The 27,309-nt window shown below is 60.6% G+C and overlaps 1 protein-coding gene across 1 annotated transcript; it reads right to left on the bottom strand.

Moving 5' to 3' along the window:
* Positions 1 to 1,942: 1,942 nt before the first annotated feature.
* LOC119103384 (zinc finger MYND domain-containing protein 19) lies at positions 1,943 to 27,309 on the bottom strand. The gene is made up of 5 exons (XM_037226904.1): positions 27,017 to 27,309; positions 10,933 to 11,099; positions 8,409 to 8,631; positions 5,390 to 5,536; positions 1,943 to 4,491 (listed from the first exon to the last, which is right to left on the bottom strand). The coding sequence occupies exons 1-5, from the start codon at positions 27,107 to 27,109 to the stop codon at positions 4,381 to 4,383; spliced, it is 741 nt and encodes a 246-aa protein (XP_037082799.1). The 5' UTR covers positions 27,110 to 27,309; the 3' UTR covers positions 1,943 to 4,380.

Raw genomic sequence — 27,309 nt, 5'->3', positions numbered from 1 at the left:
TACAGAACTGGTCACACATATCGGGCGTGACACGCACTGCCGCGTGAGCAGATGGGTACAGAACTGGTCACACATATCGGGCGTGACACGCACTGCCGCGTGAGCAGATGGGTACAGAAGTGGTCACACATATCAGGCGTGACACGCACTGCCGCGTCAACAGATGAGCACAGAACTGGCCACACATATCAGGCATGACACGCACTGCCGCGTGAGCAGATGGGTACAGAGCTGGTCACACGTCAGGCATGACACGCACTGCCGCGTGAGCAGATGGGTACAGAAGTGGTCACACATGTCAGGCGCGACACGCACTGCCGCGTGAACAGGTTACAATATAGGCTGCTTGTTTTGGTCGCAGAAATTTACCTACCTTCCCCTTCACAGGCGACCTCGGATGACCAGAAGAGAGGGTATGGCGGGCACTTCGCCGAGCTTCTACCACGGACCGAGGGGCTGCCGCGAGAAGAAGCGCTAAAAGACACAGTAGACCCGCGAGGGGAAGCGTTACGAGATACCGCGGACCAGCGAGGGCAAGCTCTGCAAGGCACCGCAGACCCGCGAGGGGAAGCACTACAAGACACCGCGGACCAGCGAGGGGAAGCGTTACGAGATACCGCGGACCCGCGAGGGGAAGCTCTGCAAGGCACCGCAGACCCGCGAGGAGAAGCACTACAAGACACCGCGGACCAGCGAGGGGGAGCGCTACAAGACACCGCAGACCCGCGAGGGGAAGCGCTCCAATACACCACGGACGCCGCCGGGCTGCTCGCCAGCGGCTCGCTCCTTCCAGCCGCGTCGGGCTGCTCGTTAACGCGATGGCAGCGCAGCCTTTTCCCACACGAGTATAGAGGGCGCTGCTGGTACGCGAGAGCATGCAAAACTGTTTGCTTCCTTACGTTTCACTCCATTAGTGTAAGAGCACGAGCCAAGGCTTGCGTACCAGCAAAAGAAAGCTTCTATTCGCAGCCTGAATTTCCTGACTACATGCAGATCGATCAACACGCACGTATCAACGCAGCTTGTTATTGTTTGTTTGCGCTGTAGGTGAAACCTGACGAAAAATATGAGCAACTCCGCAGAATTTGCATTTTCTTATTTTCGTCATTCCTGCCCCGCTCTTTTGACTGCAGAAAACCATTGCAGTAAAATAGAACGGGTATGAGAACAGCCACGGAGGGCACCAACTGGATGCTGGGAGATAAACTGATGTAAGAAAGTTAGGTTACGCCTGTCCAAATTAACCCATCTTCATGTCATTTAAAAACGGGCAAGACATATCCATGCATATGTTTACATGTATATATATATATATATATATATATATATATATATATATATATATATATATTCACGAGGGCCTCATTTTTTTATTTCGCTATGGCGGCTAAGGGAAAGCCCGCGTCTGCATCCAAGCTGACACCTAAAGAGTACAGCGTGCTGGAAATACAATTTCGAGGTGGAAAATGTACTCGTGTCGTTTGAAAATGTCTCGTGTCGTTTGATGGCCGGCTGGAGTATCTCAGGCCGCCCCCGCGAGGCTCACAGGGGCACGGTATAGGCGGCGGAGTCCTCAGCACAGCTGTTCCCTGCGCAGGACACCTCCCAGAGGCGGTGAGCAGCTAGGTCATGACATCCGGCGAGCTCTGCATGCGACTGGGGCCACACACCCAGCGCTGATTGGTCACACGCCCTGCGCTGACTGGTCACACGCCCGGCGCCGATTGGCCACACGCCCGGTGCTGATTGGTCACACGCCCAGCGCTGATTGGTCACACGCCCGGCGCTGATCCCGACACACGGAGACCTTCACTGCCGGCCTGCGTTGCCCAGGCAGTCGTCGGGCTCCTGCGTGCCGTCGCCACACGGACTCACTCGTAAGCGACCTGAACATTCTCCTCCCCCCTCCGTAAGCAGGAGTGACCAGCGCCAAAACACACGCGATCTGATATAAATATATTGTAGATTCATGTACAATGTTAGTAAAAACTGGAATCCTTGGTTAGTCGACTAGATAACGTACCACCCTCGTGAATCAGTGCGTACGCAGACACTCACGCATACAAACAAAAGAAAGCGCAACGGTAGAAAGGAAACACGCAAGCGACCGAATATTCCAGTTCTGTCCATGTACATCACTCCCCACACGAGAACCACCACACAATGCCCACCACGAGATACCTGGCGCCATCTGGTGGCACGAGCGCAGGCGCTCGCCCACAGCGAAGGGCCACGAGCGCACGCGCTGTATCCCACCCCCCACACGGGACTAGTGAAAATGAGTACACCATTTGTACACAGGCTGGTTTGTCTTGCTGTTTCATGCCGGTGGTCTGCCTCCAAAGTTATTTGAAATAATGTATATCATCGGACTTGTGCTTGATTCAATTTTATATGAATCGAATCCTTTCCGACTTAAAATACTTGACAGCCGAATCAGGATTGGAATCAAACTGACATTTTACTAGATATTCGAACCACTGGATTTGAGTAAACTGGCATGACAAGCTGACTCCGATTATGAACCAGGGAAAACGGGGTATGAATCACGATTATACTGAATGTGACTGGAATCAGAAGACGTCAATGCAAGAAAATAGAACACCGGCGTCAAAATATCAAACACTGGTGATTCAATGGTTAAGTCTTTAAAAGTTGTGCAATGCCCATGAAACATCTGCACCGTCAGCGCATTAAGCAAAACGTTCTGAACCTCTGTTCATCCGTGTGAATACAAAATTCCAATCCTTTGAGACAGCACGTGCTCCTCCATGAATTGTTGACTAATGGGAAGAACCATTTCCAGCGCCACACAAATTTATCTAACATCTTTGACTACTTCCTTGACTCAATGACCCGTGCACCCCTCATAATTCCATCTTTATGAAAATTGTGTTCATACTTTGGATTGTATGGCGTCTTGGGATTGGATCCAGCAAAATTGCCACTAATTCCAAGAAATGTGGACATTTACGCGTTCACCGATTCAAAAACCGCCGTTCCTTGAATATTCGACGTCATTTTTGACACATTACGGGTTTAAGTTGGTTCATTCTCGCGTCAGCTGGTTCAAGCCAAAAAAGGAAATAAACTTATTCCTCATTTCGAACCCACTTATTATTTATGAGCGTTATAATCCCAACCAAACTTGCTTCACGGAAAATTTGTCATTGTTCTTTGATTCTGGGCCTAAATCGAATCAAGCACAAGTCTGGTATTACTGCTGTAAGCCTCGTCCCAGTGAGCCCCAACTATCGCATGGAATGAGGAGGTCGGCGACGCAGCGCAGGTCAATGCCGCCATCCTGGACGTCATGTTCACTAAGAACGCGGCCGCAAGCGTCGTGTCTCGCGGTGAGAACACTGCAGGCAAAACCGACCGCCGGTCTTTTGGTCCCCCGGTTGGTGGGGTTCTGCAGTGGACGATTCACGAGGAAACAATTGATCTATAGTTTGGTGCACCACGTGGAGCTGTGTCAGAGCCTACCCCGGCTGGTAGCGGCGGGCGTGGCAAGAGCGGCCGCGCACCCCGGTCGGCGGTGACCACTGGAATGTCATGGTTCCCTCTCGCACCCGTGAGCGACCTATTCATATAATGCACGCGCACATACGCACACACAAGCCGCACACATGCACCCAGCCCGTGCGTACGCCCGCGGGCCACGCACACCTGGTTTGGTGCGGACCGCTCACGAATATCTGCCGGCATCACAGGCACGCGATGAGTAACAAGCCGTGGACGCGGGCACGCCAGCATGGGCACTGCTGTGGTCCGAACCCGGCCACAGATGTGGGCGGCGCGCGCCCAGCACCACTCAAAGCAAGTGGAATGCTCGAGGTCGGAGAGGACGCCAGGAATGGGGGCGCTTCGCGTCGCCCCTTCGCGGAATGCCGCCTGCGGGAGCAACGCGACCTCGCTACCTGCCGCGCTGCAGAGCCAGACAGTGGTGAAGATCACTTCAGCTGGGACGGGCGCGCTGTCTTCAGGACGCGCCACCGAGTTATTACCACATACGGACGGGACATGACGTCACGCCTCACACCTGACCACCAGTCTTTGGGCTTCTGCGGTGACCGTGCAGCCGCCTCCCAACCCTGCCGGGGAGCCCCGGACGCCCAACCGTATCAGCTCGGCGCAGCCCGAGGCGCCCGCCCCGGGCACGGCGCGAGCTGCGCTAACACGACACCATTGAGCACTAACGTCTTTTTCGGGCGGCCGGCCTGCCGACAGCGAGGCGCTGGTCGCGCCACCTATAGCGCTAGTTCGGCGTCAGTCCGCTAGATGGCGGTGAGATCTGAGGTTGCGGCAGGCCGCGCGTCGGTCGCACGGCGAGCGGACAAACGGTGATATGTAGTGGCGGACGGCGTAGGTTGGCCAGGCCTAGCGCTCCGGGGGTCGCTCGCCCAGCACGTAGCGCTTGCGTTCGCGACAGAACTTTTTATGGGCCGGCCAGTCGCGCTGCTGGCAGATGGTGCCGCAGTAGCGCGCCGTCTGAGGAGCGGTCACGGCCGGTCAGACACCCAAACGCGGACTAAGGTCACGGCCATTCAGGCACCCAGACACGAATTGGGGTCACGGCTGGTCAGACACCAGACAAGGACTGAGGTCACGGCCACTCAGACACCAGACAAGGATTGAGGTCACGGCTGGTCAGACAGCAGATCAGACACGGACTGAAGTCACGGCTGGTCAGACACCAGACACGGATTAAGGTCACGGCTGGTCAGACAGCAGACCAGACATGGACTGAGGTCACGGCCGGTCAGACACCCAGACACGGACCGAGGCCACGGCTGGTCAGACAATAGATCAGCACGGACTGAAGTCATGACCGGTCACGGCCGGTCAGACACCAGACACGGGTTAAGGTCACGGCTGGTCAGACAGCGGACCAGAAACGGACTGAAGCCACGGCTGGTTCAAACACCAGACACGGACTCAGCATACAACTGGTTAAGACACCCAGACTGAGGGTGGGATGGCGGCCCGGCCCACCGTCCACACCTGTGGCAGGAGCTACGGACCAAGACGCGTCACACGGGCAAGACAAAGACAGCTGTAGGGTTACGAAGGACCAAGTCCAATAGGAAACCAAGAAAAAACAGACAAACAGGGCTGCACTGACACAAACACGGGTTACACGAGGACAGGTGTGGCCTGACACCGCTCGGTCACCATCAGCCGTCACAAACGCTTACCGATTTGGACATGCTACTGAACAGGTCTGAAGCTCCGCGCAAATGGACGAGCAATCTGCAACACTGCAATAACCAGGCAACAAATGAGCATGAACGCATGCACTGCATCGCGGCCAGCGGTCGCCACGGATCAACACTGGCACCCGCGTCCGGCCGCGGGCCGGCTGCCGCCGCGAGGAGCGCCCACTCACCTGACAGCGGCCGCAGATGCTGAACTCGCGCACCTCCCGCTCGATGCGCGTGCACGGCGGGTTCTTGCACTCGTAGTAGATGCACTCCTCCTCGGCCGAGTCGCCATTGCCGTCGAGCGTGGCCACCAGAGGGCAGGAGGGCGGGTGCTGAGGGAGGCGCAGGAGCGGGCGCTGTCAGTCAGCCAGCCCTCGTCCCACAGGGCGCGGTGCCCCCAGACATGGCGACGCTCAGAACACAGCGGTCGCCGGCACAGATACGCAGCCGCCGGTCGGCGCAGCACTCCTGCTCAGCAACGCACACCGTCCCGCCACAACGTGCGCCACCAGCCCGCGGACAGTCTAGCAGCAACGGCCCACCTCGGCGCCGGTGCCGTCTCGTGGTCCGCATGTCAGCTGTTGACGCCGTTTTAGGACGCACTTCATATTGAAGTCAAGGCCCCGGTGAGTACCGGCACCATAAGAACCTGGCGTAGAATACCCCGCTGATGATACGCCTCGTGTCGCACGGGGGAACGCGACCGATGTCAACTGCTTCGAGCGTTATTGGACCAAAACGGATGAAGATTGCTCCATCAAACTCCGAGAGGCCACTTCCCGGCTCACGGAAGACCCTGCTACACATCACATTATCAATGACAGCTTCCAGAAGCGTGCCGACAGCGTGAATGAAGTCGTCCCGGCGTCTTCATGCGCATCCACCAGGGCGTGCGTTTCTCAGAGCAACCCGGCCATCTGTTTTCGGCATGTGGACGCCACGACTTCAGACAACACGAAAAAACGCCTTTCATTGCCCGTACCGAACCAAGCTGGGGTTGCCATCACATAAATTACGTTCATATGGCAAGCCGCGTCACCAATAAGGCTAACGGCCTTTTAAGCCCTTCAGCGTCGGCAAATGTGGCGCGCCAGCGGTCCCCCGATCGGACACATCAAAGCCAGCCCGCTTAAACTTGGCCCATGACAGCTGGCGTGTTTGAGCCTGACCCATCACGGTGGCCCCAGCCCGCCAATCTTTCTATTTACAGACGTGCACGAGGCTGATTGCGCTGGCCCGTGGACGCGTGCTGCCGCCTGGTGCACCAAACGCCATCCAGGCCCACCAAGACCTCAGCGCTGGTACCAGCACCAGCACGTGCAGCACTGGTCGGCGCAGACGCTGCCGGTCGTATCAGCTGTTCTCGACGGGGAGCGTGCGATCTGGTGACAGCAGCCATCACTGGCCGCAGCCGTCGGTATCCCACCACAGCCCTGCCCGGCCGGGAGCGCCGACAGGCAAGGCCGCGACGGGCGTCCGACACCGGCACCGCTGCCCCTCCATTGACACATGGTACCCCGCGTGAAGCTACCACAAATGCCCTTGACGAGGTTTCTTTAAGGAAAAACCATGGACATGGAGGTACCGCATCCTCCTGCGGCCCCGCATGTTAATCCGTCATTAAGAACAGTAGGAACGAAATGGCGACCACCTGGAAGCAAATTAATTGCTCGTACTTGTTCAGCAGGGATGCGGAATGCTTTCATCTGCAAGTTCAGCGCTGTGATGTCGCGCGAAGTTTTGCCGTTCCGTTCGCTCTGCGTGACATGATGTTATTGAGACATGACTGCATCAAAACGGCCCAGCCATCAATTACAACACATAAAACCCGTCCAGCCCCGTGCATGGCGCAAACTCGGAGCGGAGTCTCGTCCCCGTCCCCGCCCCGTCCCCGTCCCCGTCCCCGTCCCCGTCCCCGCCCCCGTCCCCGTCCCCGTCCCCGTCCCCGTCCCCGTCCCCGTCCCCGTCCCCGTCCCCGTCCCCGTCCCCGTCCCCGCCCCGTCCCCGTCCTCGTCGACGTCGCCGTCTCCGTCTCCGTCTCCGTCTCCGTCTCCGTTTCCGTCCCCGCCCCCGTCCCCGTCCCCGTCTCCGTCTCCGTCTCCGTCTCCGTCTCCGTCTCCGTCTCCGTCTCCGTCTCCGTCGCCGTCGCCGTCGCCGTCGCCGTCGCCGTTTCCGTCCCCGTCCCCGTCCCCGTCCCCGTCCCCGTCCCCGTCCCCGTCCCCGTCCCCGCCGCACCGGTCAATCCGAACGGAGCCCACGCCGCGCCGCGCCGTCCCTACCGCCGACGCGGCACGCGAGTCCCGTCCGTCCGCCGCCAGCCGCGGCGCGCGCCTCGCCTCCCCTCGGCTGCTGCCGCGCCGCCGACACAAACAGAGGGTTCGCCCGGTGCCGTGCCGGGCCGGGCCGGGCCGGGGGACGGCGCCGCGCCGCCGTGACGGGGTGAAGGCTCGCTGCCGGGTTCAGGCGCCGCCAGCCGCCGGCCGTGACGGCCAAGTCACGGCTGCCTGCCCGGCGGCCCGCCGGCACGGCCGCAGGGCAGCGCGGCGCGCAGCACCGGCAGGTACCGCCGCCCGCGGCGCTGGTCGGCACCGGCCGGTCATGTGACGTTACATGGCGGTTCGGGGGCTTTAGGCTCGGCAACTGCGGCCGCTTGGGTTCGACAGATCTCCCGAGCGGTGCGGATTGGCATGTTAGCCACGTTTTCTTTCAGGGTTGGAAGAAAGGGATACATTTGCGAAATAGGTGCGTCCATGAGAGAAGGTTTCTTTTTTTGTTCGGTGCAGTCTGATCAGAATTCCGGGCCCATATATCACGACGGTGGGTGATTACAGCGGTGTCTGGCCAGGCCCGGGTCCGGGCCAGCTCGGACCGCGACCGGGAATGGCTCGGGCGCGGCATCGAGTTCCGCGAGTCCAAGCGGCGATCACGCTAACATCCGTCACCGCCAACGTCGCCAGCCGCGTCAGTTTACAACTGGGTGTTCCGCAGGCTCCATCCACCGCAGCCAGGATCAGATACGCCAGAGCATGAGCCGACGTGGGCACGCTTCACATCGGCATAGGGTGCTGCGCCTCACTACTCCAAAACCGGCGGGTGCCGCGGCCGCCTACCAAACAAATGGCAACATCAACCGCCTATCGATGGGTCCACCGTCTGTCGGCACACAGCAGTACACTGTGGCCGCCGTAGCAGGTGTCGCCTCACCTCGGTGACGTCGGCAGGCAGTTGTTGCATGGCGCGCCAGTAGATGGTGTTGTCAAGCGGTGGTCGTGCCAAGGTTGACTTGCCGGCCGGCTGCTGGGCTCGGCCGGCCGGCAGCCGCGCCTGGTCGCGCACCAGCTGCAGGTTCTCCAGCCGGTTATCGACCGTGATGCCGTTGTGGTGCGCCACCCTCCAGCCGGGTGCCACGCCGCCGCAGTAGCGCTCCCTGGCGGGCGTCATCCGAGCGTCAGCCAGTCCCGCGGCCACGGCGCGGCGCACTGAGCAGAGTCGCAGCGCCAGCGGCGCCGCTCGACGCAAGGCACCGCGCAGCGGCGGAGCCATCGCACATGGGCCCGGCGCAGCGCTCAGCGGCGCACAGCGGCACTTAGGGGAACAGTGCAGCACTCGGGCGGCACTCAGGGGAACAGTGCAGCACTCGGGCGTTACTCAGGGAAACAGTGCAGCACTCGGGCGGCACTCAGGGGAACAGTGCAGCACTCGGGCGGCACTCAGGGGAACAGTGCAGCACTCGGGCGTTACTCAGGGGAACAGCGCAGCACACAGTAGCATGCAGGAGCATCTCGGGGCACGGAGCGGCAGCACCCCGGGACACATGGCAACGCACGGCGGCACGAAGCAACACTAACGGAGCACACATCCAAAACAGACCAACACAACACGGCGACACACAGCAGGACTCGGGACACGCATTCAAAACAGACCAGAGCAACACAGCAGCACACAGCAGGACTCGGGACACACATCCAAAACAGACCAGAGCAACACAGCAGCACACAGCAGGACTCGGGACACACATCCAAAACAGACCAACACAACACGGCGACACACAGCAGGACTCGGGACACACATCCAAAACAGACCAGAGCAACGCAGCGGCACACAGCAGGACTCGGGACACACATCCAAAACAGACCAGAGCAAAGCAGCGGCACACAGCAGGACTCGGGACACACATCCAAAACAGACCAGAGCAACGCAGCGGCACACAGCGGGACTCGGGACACACATCCAAAGCAAAACTCAGGGAGCGCAAGGCGGGACACATGTCAGAGCACAGCAGGCCACTCGCAGAGCACCGACACAGCAGATGAACACAATGCAGCACCTGTCTATTCCGCCACGATAACAGCAAACCGTACACGGGACAGCTTAGTTTCCAGAGCAGGAACTAGACAAGCAAACGTGCATGTCATGTTGCAAGATTGCTAACACGCTGTGCGCTGACACAAGCCAGACTGCATTGCCAATGAGGGGGGGGGGGGGGCACGTCTTTGTCTTAAAATACGTTGCCATTTCTGCTGCTAGCATCGGCATCTAAGCGGGTCTACAATCCCGACTTCGAACAAGTCTTTGTCAGACTGGTTACAAAGACCTGCTGCGCACGTGATCATCAAGATCAAGAATTATCATCAAGATCGATGTTTAAGATGCTTGCGGTGAAATGACTCATTCTTAACAGACTTCTTACAATTGCAGATACTGCGATAAAATTCCCCACAAAAAAACAGAGCTTCGATTGAAACATCGACCTTTAGACTTGATTTCGCAGCGAAGTGGACCCACCGCGTTCGGTCAACGGCCCAGCCCACGCCTGTCAGCGTGTTCAGTCCCACACCACCCCGAGTGTGGCCTCAGTCCGGCCATGTGTGTGATCCCACTCTCGGCCCTGGTTTGGCGCCAGCGTGGTCAGAGCGCCACCACAGGCCTAGCCCCAGTTCTGGCCGGCACCAGGCCGGCGGGTGCGCCCGGCCAGCTCGCCAGTAGCCGGCCAGGCGGCCATTACCGGCATCCGGGCCGGCAATTAGACCGCGGCGGCGCGTACACAGCGGCCGGAGCGGCCGGCGGCGCCGCCGGAACAGCGGCCTTCCGGGCGGCGGCGCCGCCGTGTGATACTCCGGACTGAGGTAACGCGCGCACTCCCTTTCCTGTTATGCGCGCTCGGATGGATTTGATTGGTATGTGGTTGTCTAACCCGGGCGTACATACGGAGGTGCGGGGCGCTGCTCCGGTCTGTGCCTCGCTGCGGGACCGGGACTGCGGTGTTCCGATCAATGGTGGCACGGTTTTCACCGAGTTATTCTCTCTGTCCGTAGCCATGCCATTACCGTCTATGGACGAAGCTTCACGCCCAGCTCAGCTTCGCGCGACCCACACCAACCCGGAGGCCCACTCAGCCTCCGGGCCCGCTCCGCGCACGGGCGCCACGCAGAGCCAGACTGCCGCGGCGAGCGATGGGACCGGCGGCCACCGCGTCCGCCGCCCCGGCCGTGCGCGCGGACCGGCGCGGCTGGCCGGACTCCCGGGAGCGTCGGCCCCAGGAGCAGGCCGGCGCCGACCCCAGTCCGGCCTCTCCCAGCGCCAGCTGACAGGACGCAAGCCGGCCGCCGCCTGCTAACGAGCACCGCACTGCGGACAAATCGCTCGGCGCCCGACTGGCTAGCGGACGCGGACGCCGCTGGTGGCGCCGCTGGTGACGCCGCCTCGCCGGGCGGAGCGGCGGCCTCACCAGAGCATGGCGTGGACGTACTGGCCGGAGCTCCGGCCCCGGCTGATGTCGTAGCACCAGGCGAAGATGCTGGCGCCGTTGCCGTTGCGGTCGATCTCCAGGCGCGCCTCGAACACGTACTGCTGCACCAGGCTGATGTCGCGCTCGTCCAGCAGCGCGTACTTGATCTGGAACAGCGTGCGGACTAGGTTAGCACGGGGCGCCGTACACATGAGACGGGTCTGCGGCGCTGGCTCGGGCGCGAGGCAGCACCACAACAGCGGGTCACCGACACGTGACGGGGGCACGGCGGCCACTACGAATCCGTGACGGAAGCACATCAGTATATCACAAACATCCAATAGCGCGGGCGCTGTCATTAGATGTTTAGTAGCGCGAATCCCGGCAATGTTGAAAAACGTCAATAAAATGGCGCACAGCGGAGCAAACATGGCCGTCATTCCAGAACACTTTTCACATTTACGAAATCCCCTGTTGACCAAACAGATAGTCAAAGAGATCTCCACTGGGTGGTTGCCAAGCGCCCAACGCGCCACTGACCGCGGCGCCGGTACGTAAGCTGAAAGGCAACAAGTGGATGGGCGCTGTGCAGACGCGTCATGTTCCACAAGCGGCGAATACATATGTACAACGCGTCTGGTCTGCTACCAATGACTGCTCGGCACCATCTGAGGTGCCATCTGACGCGGCCGCTCGCGCACGAGGAAAAAGACATTACCAGCCGGTCCAGAGGAGCTCCGTCCCCCTACAGACCCCTTCCGCCCGCGTCCACCCGTCACTGCCCGCGCGGAAAGGGTAGCAGGCGCCTCCAGCGAGCAGACGCCAACCGCCTGGCCCCGTGGCGCGCCGGGTGTGATTGCGACCAGCGACGTCCCGGCACTGGCCGCCGCTCACCGCCGTCCGCTCTCGAACACACGGCTAATGGGCCAGCGGGCTCGGTCATGCAGATTAATGTCAGAGCTTTGAGCCTGTCTTCCCTCCTGTGCTCCTTTCGATGATGCTGCTGATCAGGGCTTTCGGGCGCGCCGACTGCTTGATCCTCTGCCGCCCAATGTTCCTTAAGGCTTATAAGTGACTTTAACCTTCATTTATTGCTCGTGTTGTGTCCTCCCTCGCAAGTGTTCAGGTATCTTTTGGTGTCTTGTACCACGTGGTACCACCTTGGCACCATGTGCGCCGCATCGGACCGGATACTAACTCACGTGCTGCAAAGGTTCCTAGATACGCTGAACAGAACTGGCCTGGTCTGTTTTCCCGGCAGTGGTCACCGCACCAGAGCCTGACTCAGGCCGTCTCACCGCCCGCCGGGTCAGCCGGCGCCGGCCAAGCGCGGGGTGCCGGCCGTCACGTCCCCTGGACCGGTCCGGGATGAACCGACGTCGGCCGCGCCCCTGCCGGGTCAGCTGCGGTCCGCCGCGCCCCTTCCCGGTCAGCTGCCGTCCACCGCGCCACTTTCACGCAGCGGTTCGCGCCGGCCCCGGCCGGGGAGGGGAGGGGGGGAGGGGGCGTGAGAACCTCGCGAGTCTGACCGGTCCGCGGAGCACGAGCCGTCCGGCCCGCGCCGCCGCTGCGCCGGCCCTGCGCCGCGCTGCGCCGCCCGCTGCAGCAGGTGAAGCCAGCTACGGTCGTGAGCGTCTGTCCGCTCCCACGTCTGTGTACACGGGCGACAGATGGATGCCGCCGCGTCGTTCCCAGGTCGGCCACGGCGTCCACCAGAGCCGCCCGGCCGAGTCGCAGCGGCCGCGGACTGGGCCGCACCCCGCCGCGCCGCAGCTGGCGCCGGCGGACGGCCGACGGTCGAGTGTGGCGCTGCGTCGCCGCCGCCCTAGCCGACACGCGTCCGCCCGTCCCCCCGCCGGCAGCCTGCACGGTGTGCCGTGCGACCCGCCGCCGCCGCCGCCGGCCCGACCACCCACCAGCGCGGCACACAAAGCCGGACGGCTCGCCCGCGGCGGTGGCGCTGGCCGTGCGGGCTGCGCCTTTGTGCCAGCGCCGGCGGGCGGCGCATTGTACGCGCTCGGCCGGGGAGCAGCCCCCTCCGCCGCCCGCGCGCCGCCCGCCCAAAAAACTGGGCCGTACGGTGGCGCTCCGCTTTGTGCACGCGCTCGGTGGGAGTCAGCGCGCGCGGCACCCGGCGGCGGACGGTGCACTCGCCTCCCCGCTCCCCGCGTCGTTCCGGGCGGCGGGCGGCGGGCGGCGGGCGGCGGGCGACGGTAGGACGCCGGCCGCCAGCCGGCACGACCCAACGGCGCAGGCTCACGGGCGGGTGAATGATGCGAGCTTCGGTGGCGTTTCGCAGAGCAGGCGCTTGGTGGTCCGACTGCGACATAGCGCGATCGACCCTACACCGCGTCCGTCCGCGGCCGGGCCCTCCTGCGCTAGTGGTCCAACTGCGACACAGCGCCAGCGAGCCGACACCGCGTCCGTCCGCGGCCAGGCCCTCCTGCGCTAGTGGTCCGACCGCGACACAGCGCCAGCGAGCCGACACCGCGTCCGTCCGCGGCCGGGACCTCCTGCGCTAGTGGTCCGACTGCGACACTGCGCGATCGAGCCGACACCGCGTCCGTCCACGGCCAGGCCCTCCAGCGCTCAAGTACTGACGTGGACGAGAAAGTAGCCTTCAATACGGCAGCTGACAGGTCAGTTTTGCTCGACGTGACCAGAACCAGTTCACCAGTTAAGCCGTCGAAACGGCGTGCAGAACAGCACAGGTCGGGGAACGACCCGAATCCGCCGGGTCATCATTCTGGATCACATGTTACGACCTCACGCCCCGTAAGTACGACCGGCATCATCGGCGTCGTGTTTGTCGCGTGCTAGCGGCCGATTATCGCTTACTTCCCGCCGGACATGCCCGACTGGAAAGCCATTTCGGTCCGCTGGCTATCGGCCCAGCCGGCGACACGAGGCCGGAGCCGAGCTGGCTAGCCGGGCGGACGTCCGTCGTCGCAGAACAGGCACCGCCGCCGGCGCAGCCTGCCGTCAGCTGGTGGCGGCGGTCCCCTGGCGTCGCCTCCGAGACCTGTCGGGACCGCAGCCACACGCTCGCGCCGAGCGGGGATCCCCTGAGGGGTGTCGCCCGCTTCCGCCGCCGCTGCCGTGTCGGGGGCGGTGGCCGCGGAGCGGAGGCAGCACGGCCGGTCGATACCGATCCGATGGCCGCCGAGGCCAGCGTGGGTCCCACGGGTCACCGGGAACACGCCAGCCGCCGCCACGAAGGCGACGGGGGGGGGGGGGAGGGGACAGCTAAGGGCTGCTCCCGTCGGCCGCGGCTGCCGACGGCCCGGGCCGAGAACGGTGGGAGCACTCCCGCTCACAGAGACCACCGCCCGCACCCGAAGTGCGCTCGAACACGACGAACGAGCCTCAGAAACAGGGCAACAGATAAGCACCCCATTACTGCCGCGGAGCCGGTCGGCGACGCGGCGGCAACAAAAGCGGCGGCCGGCACTTCAAAGCATTCCGTGAGCGCGAGCGTGGCCGCGACGCCGCCCGGCTCGGGACCGGCCGGACCGGCGCGGTCCGGGTCGGCCCGGCCGCCGCCCCCGCTCCCGCCAACAAACGAGGAATGTGGCGTACAGCGCCGCAGCGACAGTGCCGGTGATGGATCCGGCGACGACCGGGGCTGGCGGCAGCGACCGCCAGCACGGGCGCCGGAGGCCGGCGGCCGCACGGGAGCCGCCGAGAACAGGTGGCGATCGAGCCGCAGCCATCTGCCGTCCCAGATAACGGACCGACGGCGCCGCTGTCCAGCGCCGCGCCACGTGATACGCTATCGGCCGGTGGCGTGACCCGACCAGATAGCGTCCTCCGGCCGGCCGGCCAGCGGCGGAAGGACCGAGTTGCGCCACACCGGACCCGGCACGGCGGTACGGCGCGAGTGCGCCCCCGCCTACGACCTAGTTACCGGGAACCAGGCCGCCGACGCGCACCAGCGTGAGCGCTGTACGCCCGGCCGGCCAGCAGGACCTGAGCTGGCGGCGCCGGCTGGAGACCCGAGAGCGGAGCCACGCCAAGGGCGATAAGGACTGTCACTAGTCCGCAGCAGCCGTGTGGGCGTCAGCTCACGTGGCCGCCATTGTCTGCACCGGTCCGCCGGCATACCGGCCCGGCCAAAAGGGTTCAACACTCCGGAGCGACCGGAACGGCGCCGTGCCGGCCGGGCTGGCCGGAGCCAATCGGCCGGCGGCGTCACCACGCCCGACTACACCGGGGCTCGAACGCGACAAGCGCCGCGTCATCGCGCGGCCGCGCGCGCGTCCCGTCCAGCCAAGGACAGCGGCGCGGCCCAACGCTCGGCGACAATGCGCGGCGCGCGGGCCATCCGCCCGGCCGTAAAACGGCGCGGCCGGCGCTCGACAATCGCCGACCAGCCTGGGAACCGGCGCCGGCCGAGGACGGTGCGGCGCCCGCCCGCCGGCCGGTCCGAGCCCGGGTCCGGGCTCGGGCCCGCCGGTCGGCTCGGTCGGTCGTTATCTCTGGCCGCGGCCGAGCGGCGGTCTCCTGCGGTCCCACAGTCTCCGGTGCCGTGACGGACCGCGATGTGGCGGCCGACCGCTGCCCGCACGGCAGCTGGCTGTGGGAGGGGCCGGTCGCGGAAGCCGGTCGGATGGTCGATGCCCCAGCCGCCAGTCAGCTGGTCGGAACGACCGCGGGCACCAGGTGGTGCTGCCCCCTCCCCCCCCCCCCGCCGCTCCCACCTGTCCGCCCCGAGGCACGGCTGCCGGCGGGCGCCACCTGGCTGTCCCGGCGGCGCGCGCGGCGGCGGCCGGCCCGCGCCCAGCCGGCCCGCCCCTGCAGCCTCCCCAGCAGTGCGGCGTAAAGCATCCGCTCTCGCGCCGCAGCTCCGTTCAAAGGCGCGGAGTCCGTTCGGCGCGGCTTAACTTTAATCCAGCCGGTGCAGCCGACGGCCAAACAGCTCGGCCAACGCCGGCCGCGGCGACAGGCAGCCGGGGGGGGGGGGGGGGGGGGGGGAGGGCGAGGGTTAAAGTTCAAGAGCACAGAGACGGTGGTCGAGAATAACGCCATCCACCCTTCCCGGTTCTGCCGATCCACGTCCACGTTCGCGACAAGACGGCCACAACAGCTGATCTGGCCGATGAGCTCACTGGGACAGGGAGATAAGACCCGGCCGCCAGACTGGACGGCCCACTGCCACAGCCCCGCAGGCAGGGATGACGGGCCGAGGGCAGATCTGCAGACCCCGGCGGCCAGCCCGGCTACACGCGGCCCGGTCCAGTGGCGGACGCCTGGCCGACTTGACAGACCCAGCCAGCCCTGGAGGCATGAGCAATCAACTGCCGGTTAGGGGCAAAACTACCAAGCCACTGTTAACGGACTGTAGCATGACGCAGGCAGCGAGGATGGCCAAGCCTCCGCCCCCGGGCAGTAGACGGAGGCTGCTCCCGGACCCGGCTAATGCGGCCCTCACGTCCGTGACGTCACCAGCATCTTACAAACGGTGACGTCAGATATCGGGACTTAAATCGGGGCCGAAAGCAGCGCCAGGGCCGAGAGCGGCGGCCAGCGGGGCCACTCCGGCACGAGAGTTGTGGTCCGACACGGCACCGAAGGCCGCCGACTGCCACCAACACTCCCTGATGAGCTCACTGCTCTCCACAGCAAAACTCCGAACTCGTGAGCCAGTCCACTACAAAAGAATGTTCAGCAGGCGCTCGTACCCGGCTGAGACAGGCAGCGGAGGCGTCCCGCGGCGGTCCGCGTGAGCGAGCTCGAGGCCCCAGCCCGGACGGCATCTCGGGAGGGTCGAGCCGAGCGCGGGCCGGCCGCCGTCTCGATCGCTCCCGCCGCCAGCTGCTCTCGCGGCCGTCCAGATTGTGCCCGCACGCCGGGCGCCGACAGCGATCCGCCATCCTGTCACGCGCCGCTATCTGCGGGAAGGAAGTGGCGCTGGCAGCCGGCGGCCGGCCAGACGGCCGCCATCGCGGGGGAGCGGCTGGGACGGCCCAGCCAGCCAGCGGGGGTCGGAGGGGCAGGCCGGCCGGACGGCAGGGGACGGCGGGAGAGGGGGGGGGGGGGTATTGATCAGCTGCCGCCCGGCCCGGCCGAGGGGAGAGCAGCTGACGCCGCCGGTTCGGGGGTCGGGCCGGGCAGGGCCGGGCTGGGACAGGACGGGATGGAACGGGGCGGTTGGCCTGGCGGCCGTCGCCACCCACTGTGGGTCGGCCAGGAGAGGCGGAGCGAACGCGAGCCGTCGCCGCCGCCGCCGCTCAGCCTACCTCACAACCGGCCTGGCTAAACCGGCTGCCGGCCGGCGCGGCACGCAGCATTCCCACACGGGCTCGCCCGACTGGCCGACCGGGCCGCCGCCGCGCGAACACGCCGCCGGCCGTCACGTCCCGGTAATCACGCCCTTTTGGGCGACGAGGTTTACTGGCGCACCAGCACTCCGCCTGGAAAAACCTACTCAAACCCAAGGACGCATAATCCCGCAGATATTCCGCAGACCCGCGTGAGGCGCCAACACAGAGTGCCGACCCCGTCGCCTGTTCCCGAGCGTGTTCTCAGCACACCGGCGGCCGGCGGCGAGCCGGCTGGCCGGCGGGCCGGCGGACGGGCGGGCGGCGCGCGCCGGCCAGCCGGGTGTGGGGCGGGAGGCGGCCGGCCGGGGAGCCGGGCCGCGGGCTGCGGCCGGCAGCGGCAGCGGAGCGGCGCGCGGCCGCCTGCCGACCGGCCCCAATTACAGCGTGTGTGTGCAGCGGCGCGCCGTGTGACGACGCCGTAATGAGCGGCCGCTCCTAAACAGGACAGCAGGGCAGATGGCCGGCCGCCGGCCCGGCCTGCCAGATGGGAGCCGGCACACGGGCCCGGCCCGCGCCACCGGGACACAGGTCCGGCCCTCGGCCGCGGCCGGACACAGCCCGGGGCCGCGGCAGAACACAGGCTCGGGACAGCAGAGCACCAACACGCGGGTCCGGCAGCGGGACAGGACACCGGCAGACACTGCTCCGTTACACAGAGCCGATGCCGTCGAGGACCCGATTGACGCCGGCACACGGCGTTGGTGGTGCATCCAACAGCGTCGCCGGCTGACCTGGCTACTCTGAGACTACGGATACACAGCCGTGACGGACACGGGCCTCCGAGGAGCGCGAGCGGCCCCGCCCGCGCCGGTCGCGGCACCGCCGCCCGGCGACCGGCCCCGGCCTGTCTGCCGGAGCGGCGGCCGAGCCGGCGCGCCGCCATCGACTCGCCCCGCCGGCCGGCCGGCGCGGCTCTCACGGGCCGGTCGGCCACCGCCCGGCGGCCGACGCCCGGGCCGCCGCAGCCCAATTCGCGGTTCGGATCCGACTGCAGCCGCCGCGGCTGGCAGCGGATTGAATAGCGCGATAAAAACTGGCGCGGCTGCCACAAACAAAGCCGGACGGCGGCGGCCGGCGCGGCCGGCTCGGGCCGCGACCGGCCTCGCCACAAAGGCGGCGGCGGGCGGCGGGCGGCGCCGGCCCGGCCGCCGCTTAATCGATAGGTGGACGGCGCCGGCAACCAGCGACAGCTGGAGCGGCCGGCTGCCGTGCTGACGGGCGCCGCGGGGCTGCGGTCCGAGCTGGCGCGGTCGGCCGCGCCCGAGTCTCCGTCCGGGAGCCAGGCCGACACCCGACAGCGTCCAGAGCTGGCGCCGAGCAGGTGCCGCCTGAGGTGACCCAGCGGCTGGAGTGTCCAGCGACAAGTCAAGCGCTCGGCGCTTGGAACGTCCAACGACGAGTCAAGCCCAAGTCCAAGGTGCCAAGGCTCCGAGGTGGTTCAGTCTCGGGCGGCAAAGGACATGGGACCAGATCAGAAACGTAAGGCAGCGAGCCTTCAATCCGACCTGTTCTAATCACAGCTCCCTTAGAGGCCTGCGACCGTCCAGAGTATGATCACCATCCTCGCACCCCCAGATGGTCCCTCTGAACCGAACACATGGCGCGGGCGATGACGGGGAGGCGGGCTGCTACTCGCCACCCTGCCGATCGCCGGGTCAGTCCGCCAGTCACCACTACGCCGGCCGAAAAGCGGAGAGTCGACGCCGATAACGGAGCGGAGTTCGGCCGCGTTGGCCGGCACCCGCTCCCCAGTCGGCAGTGTACCCTCGCAGGGTCGCTGGCCCGTGGTCCGGGGCGGCCATAGGGCGTGCGGGGCGTGACTCAGCGCCGAACAGGTTGGGCGCAGCGGCGGTCGAGCGCCGGATGAGTCAGTCGCGGTCGCCCAACTCACCGGGCCATTGTGACACAGAGCATCACCGCAGCCTGGCCCCGCACCGAGTACCCCGCAAGTAACGGCGTCTACCACGCGACACGTCAACCGACCACCACACACCACCAATCGAACAGAAAATATTCAGCGCTTTTCGCCGACGGCAGTGAAATAGATGTCTAAACAACGTTACGAGCTTAAAGAATAGGCTGCGAGCTGGATCTGGCGTGCAAGTATGGCATAATGTGCTGGGAGGCCGTGTTTAGTCCCGGTCAGAACTCGCGTACGATTACAGGCGCAACGACACACCGGCGGGCAGCTCGGTGGGTTTCCAGGAGAGATACAATTACATCAGGTTCCTGCAGCTGCTGGCGCACGCGACCGTGGGTGCCCTCAGCTGGCGCGGACACGCACACAGATCGACTGGTTTGGCCTTGCCTTGGGACACGAGCGTCCGCCTGTTTGTTCCATCCACTGTGTCTTAATCGGCCTGTAACAACTAGGAGCGACGCCGAGTCCAGCCGTCTTCGGGAGTCTGGACTGGCCACCGAGCCCAGCCGTCTCCGGGAGTCTGGGCTGGCTGCCGAGTCCAGCCGTCTCCGGGAGTCTGGACTGGCTGCCGAGTCCAGCCGTCTCCGGGAGTCTGGACTGGCTGCCGAGTCCAGCCGTCTCCGGGAGTCTGGACTGGCTGCCGAGTCCAGCCGTCTCCGAGAGTCTGGACTGGCTGCCGAGTCCAGCCGTCTCCGGGAATCTGGACTGGCTGCCGAGGCCAGCCGTCTCCGGGAGTCTGGACTGGCTGCCGAGGCCAGCCGTCTCCGAGAGTCCGGCGCCCGCAGCTCAGACTGCCGAGCCGCGCCATTACCGCCGCCGCCATCGCCGCTGCCCCGCCCTGGACAGGCGTCGCGGTGCGGCCGGCGCCTGCACGTGCGACCGGACCGGCCCGGCGGCAGCAGCAGCAGCAGCAGCGGCCGCGGCGGACGGTCCAGCCCGGGCCGCGGTAACCGGCTCGACACGCGGCGGCGGCGGCCGGCTGGCCGACAGGAAGCGACGTCCACTCACCCCGGGTGCGCCCGGCCGCGCCTGGGAGCCGCCGCCGGGCCGCCGCGCCGGCGCCCGAGCGTGCACCAGAGCGCGCGCCGACCGCACGCACGCGCTCCGGCTGCGGCCGGCTGCGGTCGGCTGGAGAAGGCGCCCGCCAGCCACCCGCCGCGGCGGCGCTGGCCCGCCCGGATCAGCTCCAACCGCCTGGCATTTCCCTTCGCGATGCTGGCCGTGGTGAAAAAAGATCCTCCATGAAGGCCGTGGGTCTCGCGCGAAGCTAAATGGTAGCAGGCGTGGGTCAGAGCACACAATATATGGGCCCCGGTCCGAATCCCGGTGACGTAAGTGAGCTCCAACCCCGAGTCGAGCCTGGCGCATTACATGAGGTGGAGAGCCCAGTCGTTTTCACAAATCGAGAACAAGTCCGAATCTGAGGCCCTGGAGAACGAGCCTCGACCCGATTCTGTGTTCGAGGCCGAAGACCAAATCGTTATGACTTTTAATGTTGTCTTCGGGGCTTCACGACGCACCCAGCTGCTGAGATTACACGGCGTTGCCTGAATCTCACCCTGGCAGGCAAGCCGGCCACCCACGGGATTCGTACTCCATATCCCTGGTTTCCCAGACGCACAGCATAACCAGAGCACTTTCGGTACCTCGACGCCAGTTAGTGAGTAACAAAAATTGAAGCATGTAAACAGACACACAGCCCATACCTGAGCCAACCTTGACGTAGCTTGGTTTGACCTGACGTCTCACCGAGTCAGCATTAAGACACATAATATGTTGAAACCTTCAACGAAGTTCAACGACCGGTGTTAAAATATTACGCACACTAGTCTACACTAATCAACCATATTCAGTCCAACCGAACACAACCAGAACCGGAAAAAAATGAACCTTCCCCAATGACCCATCGATTAAATTCAACCCTAAGCGTACGGCAATAACCATGCATATTATGTATGCTACGCTATCATTTTCATAACATGTGTTTTGTTAACTTTTGGAAGAATCCGGCCAACAAATGTGTTAATTTTATTTTTCTACATCCAGCAGAAAACCTGCATACCAACAGCCTTTCAACGACAAAAATATCAATTTTTCACCGTAATACTGTGAGGTAAAAACTATAGCCGCCGAAGTACCACTTCCGCGTGCTCGGCTTCTTCTAGGCCAACGTGTGTACCAAAACGTCGCATAATTATTGCAAAGTAAATATGAACAATTTAGGAGAAATCGCATAACTCAAGGAGACATACTGCCACATCTGGATTTCGGTAACCCCGATCCAGTTAAACAGTGTCTGAAACGTAAGTGCGGATCAGTTTTGGTCCGGCGCCATGGTTTCCCGAATCCAACTCCGATCAACTCCGGTTAACCCCGATTCCGATTCCCATTCACCCCGTCTTGGGAATGACTTGAGTCCACAAAATTGTTTCTGGATTCCTGAATAACTAGTTATATCCCAGGACCTCGAATATGGCGGCACTTAAAACGCCATCAGACCCGAAAAAAGGCTACGCTTTCTACCGACAATAATGGGTTTTCATGGGACGTTGGCTCGCATGCACTGATTTCCCGTGGTACAGTATCTGCAGCACGTGTGCCCAGAGTACCAGAAAAACGCATGCATTCGGCGTGTATAATGCGCGGAGCACTGTCACAGGGTGCATGCTGAAATTCTTTCTTTTGACCGCCACGTCCCGCCTCGCCCGTAAGTCCATCCCTTTTGGCGTTGATGGCCAAAACAGGTGCAAACAAGCACCTATATGGCGAACTGATGGCGAGCAATGGTTTACACTATATCCATGATCGCGCTTGTTGGCAACGCTTGGTCATCCCGAACCATACCCATAGCCAGAAGGGTTTTTTTGCGTGCCAGGGTAACATGAGTGCTGGGGAAGGAAGGACGCAGGGAGGGAGAAAATTTGACCCACCCTAATTTTTCTTCAGTGGCATCAAAGCTAAACATTGACAACAAACGGGCTTTCATAAATCTGCTGACCAGGAAGTGAGCCATCGATAAGACTAAAATCAAGCAAATCGACAAGCAATGGTTTGGTTACAGTCTGGCGAGTCAGGAAACGCGTACGGCGCAATCGTTGGCCGGCCGTACCGACATACGAGCGCCCGTGGCGCCACACACCTGCCGTCCCACGCAGGTACGCCGAAGAGTACCGCCCAATGCAGGTACGCCGAATGGCACCGTCCAATGCAGGTACGCCAAATGATACCGTCTAATGCAGGTACGCCGAATGGTAACGTCCAATGCAGGTACGCCGAATGACACCGTCTAATGCCGGTACGCCGAATGGTAACGTCCAATGCAGGTACGCCGAAAGGCACCGTCCAATAGAAGTGCGCGTTCGTACAGCAACGGTCTATTTCTGATGCAATTCTTGGCAAATGGCTTCTAAATAAGCGACCCCTCGCTCAGCCCGACCTTGAAGACCACCACAACATGTAATTACCCATCCGTCAGAAGCTGGCGCCGCCGTTCGCGGAAGGACGCCGAGGATGAGAAACGGAGCCGAGACCGGGAGCATTCCACACGTCTGTGACGTCAGACGTGTGACTGGACATCTGGCAAACTTCAGGTTCATCAGAATGAACTGTGTTGGAAGTCGGCATTAGCCATCTTCCCACGCTGCTTCGTATTTGGTCTGTCATTGACCGGGGTTTAAAATTACCTGGGTTGACACCGACGGCGTGCAATTAACCAGCGCGTCTACATGACTACGCAGCACTGCTCACGCTTCATGCCACGCTCTCAGAATCATGATCGCTAGCCTGCGCAAAAGTGCTAACGTCTTCGACATTGACCATTATCGTTCGTGACGGCTGGCCCAGACGGCTTTTCGATCGCTGACCTGGTCCAATCCCATCTACCAAGCCTGTGGCCACCACGATCCAGCAATCCCAGAGGTTATCAACCACGCATAATTCTCTGGAAAGGCGACTGCCTCCAGCCTTCCCACAAGCAATGATAGCAGGTAGAGGGCACCCTTTGTCCATCTCTAAATCGCACCCTTCTGACAGGCCTTCCAAAGCGCGCCTTCGACCCCACCACAATGGTGCACATTGCACCGTGTAATGTTTCACCATTGCTGATCACGATAGGCTTACGATCCCATGGGTTATGGCATGACCATTCACATAAATATTCGCGAAAACATTTCACTGTCAACAAAAGGTACAAGCCTGTTCAGCCTGTAACCTGAACGAGAAAAAAGACTCCATCCTGCGTCATGCGGAAATACAAGTGTGCAGTGGCTTAATATTTAAAGGAAGCAGTGGCGTGGTATTTTCGGAATAATCCAGGTCGATCATGCCACAGGGAAAGAACGTTATGGTAGTTAGTTGCTGTTAATTGCAATCGTGGCTGACCCGTTGTTGATAGGCGTTTCGCAGCACGCCCACGGCATAAGTAATGCTGCGCTAAAATATTCAGCGATCATGGGGCTGAATGGGAGCACAAGTGTTCACGCCGTGATCGGCATGTTCTGAGTGATGCTCCTACCAGCCAGCTCATTCTGTGTGCTCGGGCCTGGTGCCGGGGCAGCGTCGGCTGCACGCTGCCAACAATTTTGAGCATTTTATTGAAAATTCGCAATTTTTACGAGCGTGCGTCTTTTTTCATTTTATATGAACTAGTCCTTGCCGCAAGTTTAGGTTCAGATTTCATGTGACTTCGAGCACGTGGACTGACAGTGCGTCTGCCGCTGAATTAGGGGAGGGAGGGGGGGGGGGGGGGGTACCTCACGCGCTTTAGTGGAAGTGGGCATGGCACAACTTATAGCTATGTTTTACCGCGCAACGTCAAGGAAGTGATGTTAACCCTTCATACGGAGTTGAAGGAGAAAATACTAAATTTTACCCAAGATGGAGGCGCCGCATCCTGACCCTCCCCCTCTCCCCGGAGAATTTCCGCGCCCTTGCACTTCCTCTCTCCTGCAAACCGTCCAGTGCATCGCCCGACGCCGGGTCGTCTCTCTTAATGGATTATCCACAACACAATTAATTGTTGTCTCGATGTCCAGGGAAAACCAGCTCTAAGTAAGCAGCCTTGGCAGTTGAACTAGCCAGTTCTAATCGCGCCCCCGGAAGCGCATTTTTCCATCTTCGCAGGGCAAGACGATCCCACTGGGTCCCAAGCTATCTCCAAGATTGAATATGCTAAGGCCAAATAGAAGGCGACATCGGAGAGCTCGCTAAGCAGCAAAACATGTAATGCCATTGAACATTGGGGGAAGTGATCCACGAGAGCTCAAGCCGTGTCATCTGATCGACATTACATGCTGTTGGCCCTTATGCCATGCTCAGAAATACGCACGTGCGTCGCAACGGTGGGGTTGTCGTATTCTGTAGCCTTTAGCATAGTAAATAATACGCTGGTGGTAGTGTTACCAGCCAAACCAAGCCTTGTGTACATCCGCAGCACCCCACTTTTTTAAATCAAGCAGGATACAACGACAACGCAAACGACGAAAGCCAATCCCTGCCGACTAGCGTCAAATATCGAGCAAGTTGGCATAAAAGCGTTTCACATCTGTTATCTCAGCATCATGAAACATCATAATATACAACAAATCGATGCAGGGAAGCTATTCCAAACGCAAATTCTACGACTTCCGAAAGCTGCCTAGCGTGCGTGCGCAAAATACGTTCATGGTCCCGACAAAGGGGATGTCACTATTGATCTGTGGAAGGCAGGGCCTTCACAGTTTAGGTTGGTATAAAATCGTTAAAAACTGAGCAACTGAAACGCGGCATCACTAATCACTTCAACGTCAGTTCGTGAAAGCCGAGGTTCAAGTAACGAAACCTGTACCACTCAATTCTGAACTACTTAAAAAACTATGCTTAAAAGCAACCAAATCTGTTGAGGATGTGTTCCTCACTCCTTTCCAGGCTTCGGCCCTGGACTCTCTTGACAGCAGTCTATTACCTTGCCTTCTTCACTATGCCAGACCAGCCAGCGTACCCTCACCTCCCCCAACATTTCATTTTCAATGGTCTGAGTCTACTGAAAGCCTCTCAATGTAGCGTTTCCCAAGTCAAGACGCGTCACGGCGCGCATTCTGATTTGAATGGGCATCTATGGAGATTAAGTATCTAGGGGATATCAGATGTCAGCCCTAACCAACGAAATATTGCCATTTTTGCAGCACTTTGTTCTTTTGACTGCCACACAATCATGGCTGAAGTGCTGCCATATTTGAGCATGCACAATGAATGAATGAATGAGCATATTCCCATGAATAAGCAGCCAAATGGGCCAGCAGAATACTGCCACCTTCAAAAGTACCACTATCAACCTTAAGGGACTTATAGGAAGAGCAAAGCAAAGGTGACAGCCCTGACCCCCACCATCCCAGTAGGATAAACCCAGTGTAGCACACAATTTTCACTGATTTTCAAGAGCCATTCATTGAAATCAGGACATTAGCCCTCAGTCTGTGACTCTGATAACATCCCCAGTGTTTTACCAATGATGCATCTATAGCATATCATTTTCTATTGTTCTTTCAGGGTAGGAATTGTTTCAGTGGAGTGTAAAGTAAAAACTCCATCTTCAAGAATAGGACCAAAGTTATTTTATTCCTCCACCTGCATATTCATCAGCTTTGTAACACTCATCAGTGAGCCATCAGCTGTGTGTTGTGACTTGCAAGCCATCAGAACCCCTCAGCATGCAACATTCTGGTGTGCTCTCAGGGACCAATTCATCAATAAATTCAATGTGCTCTCGCTTTAGGTCAAGCAGTTTAATACCTTGTCTATTGTTAGGACACTTACTACACTGATGCATTTGATAATGAAGCACCAGTGTTTTGCACTTGCTTGCCTTAGTGCCCTCACTGGGAGCCAAATGACCACTGCAGTCGGCGTGCCCGAAAAAAAATAAACAAGACCAAACTAGTATCCACACCAAGTTCAAAACTTTGCTGCAGTATTTTTGCAGCATAAACAAAAGCTTCAAAATAAAAAGATAGTGAGATAATAAAGATAAAAACAAGACAGTAAGACTCATAAAGACAAGACAGTGTAAACTGCCACATTTCTTATAGAATAACCATCAGAATGGAGCACACTCCTTTTATCATGAACATTTTGGCATCCATTCAAGCATCCCAGCATAAGGAGTTGTCTAAATATGTGATTCTTCAAAGTAAGAAATCTCAATTACACAACTGCAGAGCACCACATCAAGCATCACGGTGGAGAAATAAGCAATGAGTCAGTGCAAAGAGAGCTTCTGTCATAAAATGCCAGAGATGGATACTTTTAGCAGGTACCATGTGAGATGCAGTAGTAGCATGACAGGGTTCAAACAAGACTTCATTGATAAAGTGTATTGTATTCCTACCTACTCACAGCTAATGCCATACTTGAACTACAGGATTTGTAATGCAATCATGAAAGATATTCCCCATCTTTCCATGAACAATGGCCAATGGGACATCACTTATTAGTTCCAATCCTACATATTTATATGCTCCCAGGGTCAAAGTCCTCATATATATAACACATATCTCTCTCTGTCAGACATATTGCTATATATGATAAATCCCCATATCTTACAAACCAATACAATAATTTCTATGATCCTAACTGAAAAAAATTATGCTGAGTGTCTGGCACAGCAAGCTGTCCACCAGCAGCCTAGCTACAAAAATTTCAGCTCATGCATACTATAAATCTGGGCACTCAGAGCTCTCCACATAGTCACTAACAATACATTACCACATGGAAAATCAATGTTTCAGGATTTTAAAACACAATTGTTGGCTAGTTACTGTGGGCTTAATGAAGCGGGTTGACATGAAAAAGCCCAGTTACATACCTTTCCCGCGGCTCTGCCAAGTCGGACGATCCCTAGTTTCAGCCCATAGCCCGAAGATTCAGCGCGCTCCGGAGTGCTGGGAACGTACTTCATTTTTCTAAATAACCTATTCTCCACACCAGCGCGAAGACTTCAGGCGTGCAAATTTGACCAGAAACAGTTCCAAGAATGTACTTTGCACGACACCATGCATAAATAAACCTCTCGATGAGGTAGGCGCCCGACACAACCAGCCAGCACGGGACCAGGGCACCGGCTCCGCCCCCGGCACGCAGCCAACCACACGCAGTGTC

Source organism: Pollicipes pollicipes, unplaced genomic scaffold (genome assembly GCF_011947565.3).
Source record: "Pollicipes pollicipes isolate AB1234 unplaced genomic scaffold, Ppol_2.1 Scaffold_5724;HRSCAF=6776_pilon_pilon_pilon, whole genome shotgun sequence".
In the NCBI taxonomy this organism is placed as follows: Eukaryota; Metazoa; Arthropoda; class Thecostraca; order Pollicipedomorpha; family Pollicipedidae; genus Pollicipes; species Pollicipes pollicipes.
The sequence above is the reverse complement of the archived record's forward strand: the minus strand, read 5'-3'. Positions and strand labels throughout refer to the sequence as shown.